The sequence below is a fragment of the Dendrobium catenatum genome, unplaced genomic scaffold, assembly GCF_001605985.2.
Source record: "Dendrobium catenatum unplaced genomic scaffold, ASM160598v2 fragScaff_scaffold_716, whole genome shotgun sequence".
Classification (NCBI taxonomy): Eukaryota; Viridiplantae; Streptophyta; class Magnoliopsida; order Asparagales; family Orchidaceae; genus Dendrobium; species Dendrobium catenatum.
This window is the reverse complement of record NW_021319178.1, coordinates 18,575,724-18,589,690: the sequence shown is the minus strand read 5'-3', so window position 1 is coordinate 18,589,690 and position 13,967 is coordinate 18,575,724. Positions and strand designations below refer to the sequence as shown.

General features: G+C 36.2%; 1 protein-coding gene across 1 annotated transcript in view; it reads right to left on the bottom strand.

Moving 5' to 3' along the window:
* LOC110106995 (myosin-2-like) overlaps positions 1-13,967 on the bottom strand; it is a 32,888-nt gene that overhangs the window by 3,693 nt on the left and 15,228 nt on the right. Inside the window, exons 15-20 of the mRNA XM_020837115.2 lie at positions 9,764-9,841; positions 5,091-5,249; positions 4,448-4,648; positions 3,014-3,219; positions 2,782-2,917; positions 207-336 (exon numbers count right to left, since the gene is read on the bottom strand). Of these exons, the coding sequence (XP_020692774.1) occupies positions 207-336; positions 2,782-2,917; positions 3,014-3,219; positions 4,448-4,648; positions 5,091-5,249; positions 9,764-9,841 (910 nt within the window). The remainder of the gene's footprint in view (positions 1-206; positions 337-2,781; positions 2,918-3,013; positions 3,220-4,447; positions 4,649-5,090; positions 5,250-9,763; positions 9,842-13,967) is intronic.

Below are 13,967 nucleotides of genomic sequence, written 5' to 3'. Positions count from 1 at the left end.
GAAAGAGTTTTTTTTTTAAACTATCCCATACAAGCTCATGTATCATCATAGTAAAATTAAGTAAGAGGTTAAATATGTAATATCAATAAATATACTAATGGTTAATAAAGTAACAAACTTCATTGTAGTTAATAAAGTAGCAAATACTTCAGGAATATTTTTTTAGTCAATAGAAATGTGTCATAGTTATGATGCATATGCCTTACATGATTGAAGTATGATCGCTGCTTGCTTAAGCTCTTGGAAGCGGCGAAGAGCCCGCAGACCACGGTACTGTTTCTGAACCCATACTATCCTTCCAATAGTATTCTTTCTAGCATTTTCCAGCGCAGCAATCTGAAGTTCATCCAATAAATAAGAAAGACTGAGTAACTTATTCCGGGCGAAATTTTGAAAATTGGATATGTAAGCAACAAGTAGTTCAATGCATCATGGCAATAAAAATAAGATAAGAAGATTGTTTCAGATGCTGATGCCTAATGACAATAAGGGAAAGGGAAGAAATCCAAACTATAAGTATGAATTGAGGCTTAATTGTTAAGCATGGGTGACAGCATAAGGATGAGCTATAATTCATATTGCATCAGTCGATAGAGATACTTTCCAACTACCAACAGTACTGTTGCAGATGCATCCAGTTTAACAGAAAATTTCCAAGTTTTCCTAATAAATAAAAGCATAACATGGGAATGGAATTTCCTCATCCGCAAAGATGGATAAGAAATTTTGACGGAAAACAAATAACATGGAAATTTTTTCTATATAGACTGAGGTTTCATAGTCATGTCACAATTGCTCAATTGAGTTATTAAGCAACCGTAAAAAAAGTAATTCAGGTAGGGAGGTTTTAACTGAGAGCATGCTTTCTAAAAATCCACAAAAAACACAGTGGCGACTATTCTAATTAATAAGTTCAACATTAGTCACACTAGAATTTTTTTCCTTTATATCCCCCCTCGTGCTTAGTATGTTCAAGATTTTTGAATCACATCTAGTCATTACATGATCATTCGGTATTTTAGTATAACCGGTGGTTTCAACTTTTCAAGTGTTTAGTTGAGTGGAAAGCAAATGGAAATTAAAGATTTTATAATATACCACTGGACCATTTTGAGTGTATTCTTAGTTTTCCCTAATTAGGCAAATTAAGAATACATGGCCTCTGTGAGCCCATAGAACCATGCAATCCCTCATGGACCTTGACCTTTGCACAGTGCATGATTATAGTCCCTGTCATGCCAAAAAAAAATAAAAAAATAGTCCCTGTCATGCCCTAGACAGAAATCGAGAGGTAAACTTTCAACAAACCAAATTAAAAAAAAAAAAGATTTTAATATTTTAGCTCACAACCAACCAAATAACCTAAAAAATCAAAATACAAAGGATGAATGAACACTACAATTAAAATATTCAAATATCCTAAATACTTGCAACCAAAAGAACCCCTAGATACTTTTCTTCATCACTTCAACATTGCATTTAACTTGCTCAATCAACTAATAGCAAGCAACGTGGATTGTATGGCTAAAATAAAAGTGAAATATTTAATGCTTAATTACATTTCAACCCAATTCCTATTTTAGCTCCATTGAGATTCAAAATCCTTTAATTACCCTTGTCACCCATTATTACTTTATTTGCTAGGAGCATCTAGTAGCATAACCATAATGTAGAGATCTTAAAGAACCTTAATGTGATGTTGACATAGAATTTTCCCTTTTAATTAAATTATTTTAGTGTTCTTTTCTATAAGTCTGTGTGGAATCAATCGGATTGTACTGTTGCCTCGAACCTCAAGTCAATTTCTCTTGCTCGCTAAGGGGATCCTCCCCCTGCTTTGCACCCAAATTTTTTTTGGAACAACGCCTCAACGTTGTATACCCGAGCATCCCGGCGCTACAAAGTTTGTTGGGATAAAAGACAGAGAGTTGAGCGCCACAACGCTCTAAATTCAATGCAGCAGCACTGTCAGGCAGATTGGAGATAGTGTTGAGCGTTGCACCGCTCCAAACTAGCGTCACAGCGCTTTGAGGTGGACTGGACAGTTTTCTTTCTTGTTTTTCTCAAGGGTGGCATCCCTTGGCAGTATAGAGAGGCTTTTTCTTTTGTTTAGTGTGTGAGAACGGTGTAAGTGAGAAAAAAAGTAAAGAACGGTGTAAGTGTGTGTACTTGTTTCTCCCAATTTTTATAGTGGATTTCTAGGTATGGCATGACTCCATGTTTTTTTCCCGATTTTGGATTTTTCTACGTAAATCCTGGTGTCCTTTACTTTCCATTGCATTCTATTTTTTCTTGTTTGTTTCGTTGTGTAGTTTACTTTCACATCCCCAACATTTCTCACATACTTCAAAGAACGGTACAAAAAAGTTGACCCATGAAATAGACGATTGGAAGACTAATTAGCATTTGGCAAAAGAATCACACTATTTAAAATTAAATAATTGAGAAAGAATCCTTGCCAATCATTTTGAACAATAAAATGAGTCCAGATAAAACAGGATGAAAAGGAAGTTCATATACAAAATGTATTCATATTACCTTAAATAACTCAACACTGAGCCAGTCAAGTTGTCAGAAATTGAATTTAAGCAAAATACGTTTATTTTAACTCGTATGATATTTGGAAACATGACACTTCATTCATATTCTCCATTAATAACTATAATGCATGTGGTTGGTTCAATATCCTAGGCATTTGAACTTTTTTCACAAGCTAAATATTTTTTCATGTAATCCACTAGGAAGGGCATTTCATTAATAAATAACAGAAATGGGGCATGCCTGTCCTGAGCGGAAAAATAGCTTGGTGTAACCAACTTGATACATCTGTGGTAGAATTTTGAACTGATGCAGAATGGAGATGGAAACACTAAGTGGATCCTGAAAATCTATGTTGTCCAAAAGAAGGAAGCCATACCTGAAAGGAAGAGTGTTAAACCTCGACAGTTGTCATCCACATAACAAAGTTAGATTAAAAGAAGTTTTTGGGGAGAAACGGGGATGGAAAAGTTACCTCTCTGCAAATTGCTGATGTGTAATTCGAGTGGGATAGCCTGATCTGGATATCTTTACAACTTCTAATACTCCACAGCATCTAAGTTGTTCTAAGACAACATCATTATCAAACATGCCAGGAAGTTGCTTCCTATTTGGTTTAATGCATCTAATGAAATGAGGAGTTGTATTCTCCAAACGCTGCATCAGTCTAAACAATTGAGCCTGTAGGCATGCCAAAAATTAATGGTCAATGACAATAATTTCACAGTATTCAAATTAAGGAAAAAAAATTCAAATTCAGCTGCTTAAACAACTTTGAAGTTAAGTGCAACGAGTATCAACGTATAAATTAAGGATTCAATCAACGGGTATCAACTTATTGCCAAGGGCTGGGTAGACATAGTTCCCCAGCCCATGCGTTCTGTCAGCACTTCTTGTACCAAAATTATGATTCTTTCATACAAACTTGCAAGGAAACTGACCACAAGTTGGTTTTGGTAATTGTTGATCCGGAGTAGCATAAACCACCAGCAACCATCTAAGATCCAATTCCACAATAGCAAATCAGATTAACCTGAAGCCACTCCCAGTCAAGAAGAATGATGCAGAGCGTCGGTCTGGTTTGATAAGCCAAACCCCACCTTTTTAAAATTTTTTGTTTTTATTATATAAACATGTTGTTCTTTATTTCTTTCATTAGCATTATCGTTAATTTATTTTATTCCCTTATTTACTAGTTGAAAGCTTATAAATAGAGGGTCCTTAACCTTGAAATTCATATTTTGGTGTTTAGGAAAGGAGAGATTATTACGAGCGGATTCTGGACGTGTCAGGAGGCCAATCCAGATGCGATGTCAACTAATGCACTGTGTATTAGGTGATGTGGTACATCAGGATTGGCCTCTGGATGCATCCGAACACCACACGTAATATTTTTTCTTAGGAAAGAGCCATAGCTCTCGTTCTCTGTATTCTGGAGATCTCCATGTGGTGGCCAACCATCCTTCCTCTTCCTCCGCCCATCAATCTTCCAGCCAGAGGCTGGTTCCCCTGTCCTTCCTCCCTCTCCTAGGTTCCAGCCAGCCAAACACCCGTACTTCTTCCTCCTATCCGTAGGACTGCAGCTCTATCTCTAGAATTGTCTCTTTCAGCCAGCTAACTGACCGCACGTCTTCTTCCTCCTCTCTGCCGCCCTGCTGTCCTGCTGCTAGAAGGTTTCTTTCCAGCAAACTGGCCCTCTTCTCTTCCTGTTTTTAGCTCGTATCTCTGGTATCACAAAAACTTTGGATTGGAAGTGGGATGGGGTTTACTATCATGGAAAATATCTTTTCATGAGAGAGAAAAAAAAAAGATGCTTTTAACATATGGTACATATTTGCAAAATAAAGCTGCAACAGATGATTAAGTAGATGACAATGGAACAGAGAAGCAATATGCACATAAAACTTACCTTGAACTTTGTTCCCACACTTTGCTTCTGGGAATCAACACCATTTAACCACAGAGGGCTGGTAGACCTTTGAGATTGATTAAGCATGTGGGAAGTAAATGTTCGAAGGAGTTGACAGCTGCATGATTGAAGCAGCTGAACTAAGTCTGAGTAAAGTGGATCTCTGTTCTTCTCCAAGAAGCCACTTGTGTCATACACAACCTGATACACTTAAGTGCTAGTCATATCAATAAATCAGCTGTTTTCTCCCTTCAGTTTTAAAAAATAAAAAGCAATTCCCAAATGGCAAAATTTCAATGTAGGAATCAGATTTTCCCTGATCTCCTTAAAGAATCTACTCCATACTCTATTAATTATTACTAACGTAACCGAAAGACTTTTTTATAGCAAGCATGCTCAGTCAAGAAAAGTTATTAACAACAGAAGTGATACTAAAACCTTAAGTGTCGCATTAAATCAACTAAGTGCATCAGAAATATATAAGTACCATTACTAGAAAAACAAAAACATTTAAGGATTTGTTTTTTTAAATATAATTAATCATATAATACTTCCAAAAAATTCCCAAAGGACAATGGCTGTTGTCACACAAATGAAGAATAATACTATTAATCAGATTCAAGATCATAGCAGTGTAGCTAACCTCGCCAGCATAATGGAGAATTTTAAAAGCACCATCCATCCCCAATTTAAAGCATGGATTACTGCTCAAATGTTTCTGAAGCTTGATTGCCAAAGTTAAATCAGTTGCTTTGGCAAAGTTCGACTCTTCATCCAACAAAGACAATATCCCCAGAGGCTTCTGCTTGAATATACAACAAAATCCATTATCAAGAAGGAAACAATAAGCTGACCAAGACATACGTCTAACCAGCAAACAGTCCAGCTAACAAAAGGCCGGAACTCAATATGAAGCAGCAATCCAAGATGCAAAGGACATGACCAAAGTTCTAAATAATATCACACTACTAAAAAAAAAAAAAGAAATCACACTAACAAAAATAAATAAAAAATAAAAAATAAAAAACCCAATAAAAAGAGAAAAATAAATAAAAAAAAATGATATTTCAAAAAAAAATCCCTTCACTTCGTCATCATCTTCAACGTCTTATGCACCACAGTGATGCATTTAGCATGACAAGCAACACCTGTGTGCCTTTTTATCATGACAAGGGAGACGCTATGTATGCTTTTCTAGGCATGGTGAGGAAATTCAAAGTTAAGTACTCATATGCATTATTTCAACATGGTACAAAAATATTGCAAGTTTCAAACAAGCATACGAAGGCCTTTGCATGCGTTTTTTATGCACACAGTGAGATAGAATATCCCTCGGCTGTAATGTCTTATGACATCAATCCTGTACACCTTAGTGGCATGGTGGGCAAGCCTAAACTCCTTGTATATTCCTCTTATAAAAGAGAGACACTGCGAGCGGGCCGAAATTTAGAATGAACTTATGAGAAACCATACATTAAATAACTTTTTTAGCAATATGTGACCAAATGAAATAACAAAATGCAAGTACAAAATTTGAACATCCTAAATATCATATAAGCTAGCTTGAACCTATAGTTGAACACAAACAGGGAACTTACAAAGGACTCTATAACTTGCAAAATCTCTATAATTCTAGTAGCAAATTAGAGACCCAAGTGAATGCAAAATGAATTACAACATCCCTCCTATTTATAGGAAGAAGGGAAAGGGATTCCTTGTGATGGCCCACTACACAAAAATGCAAATGTGAAAAGACAAAGATTAAGGGGCTGTTTGGTTGCCTGAAAAAGAAATGCAGTGTAAAGTAAATGCAATGTAAAGTAAATGTAGTGCATTCTGAATACTTTGCATCTGTTTGGTTGTCTGCAAAATAAACGCAGAAGAACTGTTTCCCTTATTTGATTTGATAGATCCAAAGTAAAGTAAAAGCAGTTTTTTTATAATAATTTATTCTAGCATTACAATTAGTATATTTTAAAAAATAATATATTTATAATAATTGGTATTATTTGATGTTATAAAATATAAATCAGTATATTCATTTATTGTACGATCTTATTATAAATTTTTTTAGATTATAAGCATTACTAATCTGTCTGAAACCCCACAAGCCAAAGAAGAACTGCCTTGCAAAATCCCAGAACTTGTCATCGGATTCCCTCTTCGTCTTGATAGACTTCCTTGGCATTGGCCGGCCATCCGGCCCCGGCACATGCGGCAAAGCCTTCCAGAGCTTGCGATCTTCCCACCGGTAAGGATGCTCGTTTTCCTTGAGCTCCATCTCGTTGATCTTATCAGCTATTACCTCCGCCCGCCTAAGGAACTTGACCACAGGGTTCTTTTTGAACTCCTCCCACCACTTCAAGTTCTCTTGGATCTTCTCTGGAGTCAGGTTCTCTGGCTTCTCGAAGAATGGATCATCGGCGAGAATACGCTCCACCGCGAAAGTGTGCCGGTAGTCTGGGCGGTGCTCACATTCCCAGTAGAATTGCTCAAGCATCTGTGAAAACATACCAGGCTTGTCCTTATTGGAAGTATCAACGTCGATAATTCCTTCAGTAGAGGAGGAGGTAAGATTAGGATTTTCATGATTCTCTGCTTTCTGGATAGCGAGGTTTCTGCTACTGATGCAGGCGAAACTGGGAGGTAATGCGAGCAATGAAACCGAACAGGAAGATGATGCGAACTTGCGAGCTCCCGTCGTCGTCGCAACTTCGGATCGGACAGGCAAAGGATCGTCGCGTCGAAGGAGCGAAGTCTAATAAGAAGGAAGGAGCCGAAGAAGCCACTCGTGCAATCTTACATCTCCTTTGAAGCAATGAAGCCGAAGTTCGCTGCCGAACAGCAACGACGCGTCGTCGAGCGTATTTAAAACCCGCTCAAAATGAGCGTGCTTCTAATTCATGCAAAACAGGTCCTATAATACACCCCTAATACTTTCGAGGATTTTCTTTTCTTCCGCTCAAAATTAACTAAACAACCAAATTTAATAAATACATGTATTTGTTTTACTTTACACTCCTAATTCAGGCAACCAAACAGCCCCTAAGAGATTTGTGAAATTCGTAATAAGATACCAACTCATAATAAATGCCACCAAATTCGCAACATGTATATGCAGGTCAACAAAAGGCATTCTTTAAAGCTTAAAAATGAAACTTTGTATTTCAATGATAAGTGTTCCAGCAAACAATCAAGATTCAAATGTTTTCAAATCACACACACATCACAATTTGACTTTCAAACTCAACCATAGTTACCTCGAGAAACCATTGCCTCAAAAAATGTGCAACTGGCCCAAGAAGCATGTAATTACTCATAGCAGCACTCCATTATTCTAAAAATGTGCGAGGATATCATATAAATGTATTGAATAGTGTGCAAATATATTAGGCAAATGCACCCAACAACATGCAACATCATATAAGAACATTAAAAAGCATGAAAGTAAATTATGCAAATGTAAGCGTGCAAGTGCATCGTATAAGTGCATCAAAAAGCATGCATGTTATCCAAAAGATACGCCAAATTGCCAAAATTGAAATACTTGCATTTACTCCAACAAATGTGAAAAACACTTAATATGAGTTCTAAGAATGTTGTGCAAACTAAACTAAAAATAAACTTAAATTTAACTCAACTCAAGAACTGTGCAAGTGCATTATATAAGTGCATTAAAAATTATGCAAGTGTATCAACAAGTGGATTAAAAATGTGCAAGGGCACCATACACATGCATAAAAAAATGTGCAAGAGCACCACAATAAAGATGTACATAAGTGTTCCAACAAACGTATCTGTGGGCTCCAAAAATTTACGCATTGGACTCTACGTAGCCCCTTTCTTTTTTGGGTCGTCGAGGAGATTTCAAACAAGTTCCGACGCAAATTTTCAAAAGGAAGATTGGGTTTTGAATAAGACATTATCCAAAGATTTCTCCCTCATTTTGCAAAGAATTTATGATTTGAGTTCAAGTTTCCTTAGGCCCTTATAGTTAATTACCCGTGTCGGTAATGAGAAAGAACTTTCAATAAAGGCTAGTCGTCAAATAGATACATAGTATATGGCGTATAGTAACATGTTTAGATATTTAAAATTTAACATTTAAAATAAAAAATTCACCACCTTGATGGTGGAGGGGTGATGATAGACCCGATCAAGATCCCATGGTTATGTTGTCTCGGGTCATCATGATCCCTAGTCTACTTAGTCAAAGGAAGTAATCGACCCCACCTGACCGAAGGATCCTTGTCGGCAGCCATAGGTTGCTTCATCCAAGAGTACCTTATAGATTTAGGATGGATGATTACTTAAGGAGATAAATTTGAAGCCACCTTAGCTAATAGAGGGCTTTGTGCCATAGCAGTCATATCCTATTGATTCATAACTCAACATTTTAATGTCGTTGAGGAACATATGGGCTCTAACCATGGCCATAATTTAATGGTGCCATTTGGCATCAAAACCATTCGGTTAGAGGGTCCTCATCATAACCGTTTATCTATTATGTCATTTGGTGATGAGACTATCGGTTAGAAGACGCGCCACGTCCATACTGGTAAGAGACAAATTAAGAATGAAACCTAGTGATATTCTGGACCATACATTTTCTCTTTGTGAGCTGAACTGATTTTCAAGCTTGTCCACCTCAGGGGAACTATTGCGGAGAGTTGAATGAGTATTTTGCTTCAGTGACAGATAAGATTAGAGAGATTCTCCTTAGATGGTTTGGTCATGTAAAACGACGCTCTTCCGATAACCCTATTAGGAGAGTAGATGTATTAGATTTGGCCCATGTTAAGAAATGTAGAGGTAGACCTAAAAAGACTTGGTTAGAAAATATTAGAAATGACTTTTTTTTATTAGATTTAAATGAGAATTTGATTCATAATATGACACAATGGAGAAAAAAGGTTTCATGTAGCCAAACCCAAATAGTGGGATAAATGCTTGATGTTGTTGCTATTGTTGTTGTATATAATATTGAGATCTACAATTTATATCTTTATGATGATGAATCAAATAAACATGTTTATATTTTAATTTTTTTTTGTTATTTTTATGAATTATTTATAAATTCATGTGTTTTTTTATTTTTTATTTACTTAGAGGCGTAAGCACCTCAATTCCCAATTTTGTCTTCTAAACCATGAGTAAAAAGTCGTGGTTAGGTTCATGATTATGATGATGATGCTCTAACATCGGATACCCAATAACAATGACAACCATTCAGCATGAACTAGTAAACAATAATCTCAGGATAAATTAACCGATAAGTTCATTTCTACACTTTCATATTTGGAGTGGAAAACATACCTTCTCAAAAAGATTCAGACATTCGGTGTTGTCAATGAAATCAATATTGTTCCAGTCAATGCCATCTTGAGTATATTCCTACAACAAACAAGAAGGGGCATAATTCTTCCTTCAGACCAGATTATGCATGCTTAAACACAAAGCAACAGTATCCTGCAGAAAGCTTAGATAATATTATATCTTACCATTTACAGTGTTTATATGAAACATCTCCTGATTTTCAGCAAAAAGTGCAGCAAGAAAACAAGAAATATACAGAGAACCAGAACATTAAGGTTGTAAATGTAAAATCTACCTTCGATCAGGCATGTGCCAACTTTGACTCAATTTGAAAATCCTCAAAATCTAAGGTTTCATGAATTCAACAAATTATATGTCATTGCGTTCTACCCGTTAATTGGAGCAATTTGATATATAGCATCATATACCTAAATGTTAAGGATTTGAGAGTTTGGGAATTAAATCTAAATTGTATTTTTTTTTTCTAAGTTTAGAAATACTGTTACTGTTCAAAAATAAAAATCATTGTAGCTAAGGGCAAAATGTGTACTGGTGGCCGACATGCAATGAAGTGGAGGGATTATTAAATGAATTATCTTGCTCTAGCCTTTTATTTAATTCCTTCCCAAGCCCGGCTAAGGGCTGGTGGGAGCTCTCGGTTTTCTCTTGCAGCAGCTAATGGTTGAGCCGGTTTTGGGAGCTGGTTGGAAGTGAAGAGGATGGGGAAGGAGCTGGAGCCATGGTGGTCGGGATCTTGGTGTAGCCGTGGGAGGTAAGTGGTTGGGAAGGGTTCTTGCACAAGTTTTGGGTGATAAAAGGTGCTATGGACTAGAATTAAATGCTGCTGGAGGACTGTTTAAGGATGTTTGCTGTTAGAATTTTGGGTATAGGTTTGAGAGTGGGAAAAGATTAGGTAAAGGAGAATGAAACCAAGAAGAGGAGAATAATAGTAAAGGTAACAGAAAGAGAAGTTATGGAAAAGCAAGAAAGAAGAAATAGAGAAAAGAGGAGAGAAAAAAAAGGGCAAGAAGTTTGTTATGTGCCGATATGAAAAATTTGTATGATTTGTGTATTTAACATTTCTAATTTAAGAGTGCTAAGAGATTGATTAGGACATTCGTAGTGTGAGGAGAATTGGTGCCGATAGCCATATATGTGACCTGATTATTGTGATTATTGTGAATTGATTTAATTATATAATATGGATAGCAAATTGTACGAATTTTCAATATAGACAGTTTACGGTGGTGTAGATATCCTATAGGTGCAAGTGGACGCGAGGTGTCCGACTTGGTGAGTCAGAACAACGAGGAGGTAAGACATGCATCGTTATACCGTATGCAACTATGAATGTACATATAGTTAACTTAGTGTGTGTGTGACATTTACCCTTGGAATCTTATGTGGTCGTGACTATTAATTTGAACCGTGGTTCATACAACCATTGTACACGTCATTCTTCGTGATCTATGAGTATGTTATATATGCTACTACGTGGAGTTATATAAAATTATGATATATAAATTATATAGCTATACTTGCTTATATATTGATACATTGAGACAAATTTCATGCATACTTAGTTATATACACGTATACATGTAAATATATACATAAGTATTATATATTAGGTTGTCCTCAGAGGAGAGGAAATAACCATGATTAAATAAGTTAAGAAAATGTCATGTTAAAAATACGCAGGTGGGGTAATGCGACCCAGTAGAGGCAATGTGACCTCAGTACAATGCAACCTACGGGCTATGAAACCTACATTTGGTAGAGCCTAAGGGCTAAAGAGGCAGTGCAACCTTGGGCGCCTATGGGCTGAAAAACCTAAATATAGACATGACATTTTCTGGGGTTGAAAAGGAAGTAATCAAATGAACGAAAATCTATAGCTGTGACTATATATTTTAATAGTATGACTTACATATTACATATAGCTACAACTAGATTAAAGCGATACTATTAATGTTATACAATAGGTAAGTGAATGTGTAATTCAGACAAGTACCAGCCTTACTGTTACAGGGTAGGAATTATACCCTGTATATTAATTTATATTACTTATACTGTAAACTTTGGTGGCCTACACACGTTTTTTTTAGTTTTACATGCTCATGTTGATTTATCTGTTGATCCTCATATTCATAAGTGAATTCTTACACTTTATTATTGTAGTAGAGTTGCATATATTTATGAGTGTTATAGCTCATCAAATTATTATTCTAGTTGTTATTACAAGAAATGAAAAGAATAAAGTCGAGCCAAAATAATGATTGGTTCAATTTTTATTTCATGTTTATCTTTGTCTTTGTGAGCAGGGTCTGATATGAGGTCAGTATTATGTTCATAGCTATATATTTTGGGTTCCCCTGTAGTTGCTCTATAGGGAAAAATTTTTGGAAATAAAATTTGAGCAGCTTCAAGTTATGATATTTTTCTATGCTTCATTCAAATGTCATGATTATTATTTTTTAAAAAAATGTTAAATTAATGCAACAGAGGGGTGTGACAGTAAATTTAACTCAAATAAAAATAATAATAATAACCTAAATACCCCTTCTCTCCCTCCATAAAGCCTCTCCACCACTTTCCCTCACTAACCCTCTTTTTCTCAATCTAATCATCCCCATTTCACAAAATAATAATGGTAATAATATGTGTATCTACATATATATATATATATAACTAAATAAATAATACAAAAGAATTTCATTCATCGCAAGTGTCGTCGGCATCACCTCCTCAGTCGCCGCGCACTTTTAGGTATAAACCAGACTTGACACTGTTATTTTATGAATTGCAGCGCATGAAACTAAGTACTTGTAACTAGCAGTGTAAATGAGTCGAGTCGAACCATGTAGTGGCCTTATCGAGCTCGGCTTGTCAGTCAGAATGTCAGCTCGAACTCGAGCACAAAAGGTGAGCTCAAACTCGAGCTCGTCCCATTGTAAAGGAGCTTGAGCTGCCTCACAAGTCATGGGTGGGATTTTTAAAACTTAGGAGGCATAAAAAAAGCTACAATGTTTAGCATTTATTATTCATTTTTTAATATTTAAATTTAATAAATAAAAAAACGTTTAAAATATATTAATAGTTATTCGAGCTAGCTCGCAAGCTCATGAGCCAAGCCTCATCAAGCTCAAACAGGAGATCATTTACTAAACGAGCTCAAGTTTAAGCTCGAGCTTGACTTGTGAGCTCGATAAACTCGACTCGCGAGCCTATAAAAGAATCGAGCTCGAGCCGACTCGGCTCACTTACACCCTACCTGTAACTGCCTTTTTTGGCAGGCGGAGAAATACTATTTTACATGAAACAAAGTACCCGTAACTGTCTTTCTTGACATGCGGAGAAATACTGCTTTGAATAAAACTAAGTACCCGTTACTGCATTTCTTGACAGATGGAGAAATATTGCTTTGCATGAAATTATGTAGTCATGACTATCTTTCTTGGCAGACTGGAAATACTACTTTACATGAAATTAAGTGCCCGTGACTGCATTACTTGGCAAGCGGGAAAATAATGTTTTGTATGTAAAATTTGAAGTAGCTATGACTACCTTTCTTGGCAGACGAGAAAAGAATGTTGCTTATATAAGGGTACTTGGAGACCTTGACTATCTTTCTTATAGACAAGGATTTGAAATTTTGGCTGCGGTGTTACCCGGCACTGATCATGCATGTCTTTCTTAGCTCTGTGGGAAGGCTTAACACACCCCCTACGTGGGGATGATATTGAGGTGCAGCCAAAATTTACACCAAAATAAAAGAAGACTTAAACTAAATTTATGAAAACTAAAACCTAATCTAACATTTAAGTCAACAAGAAATAAAAAAATGCACGAAATCCTAAGTTGCAAACATTGAAAAGTAAAAATGAATGAAAACCAAAATACAACAAAATAGGACTTATAGTGCACTTGTATAAAAATTGGTTGCTCGTCGACAAGCATGAACGTAAACTAAAACTTCCCCCTTTTGCTCCTAACTCACTCGTGAGCACTCAAATTCCTCAGCAACGCCCTCTCCATACAAGCTGAAACGTATGAAAATGAACTAAGTCAAGTGGGCTCAATTATCGAATGAATGCTGAACGAATGCTCTATGATCGAGAGAATCAATCTGGGCCATCCAATAGAGCACTCCAAATTTATCTTGCATCTTCTACATAATTACAAAGCGTGCCACTCTCAAATT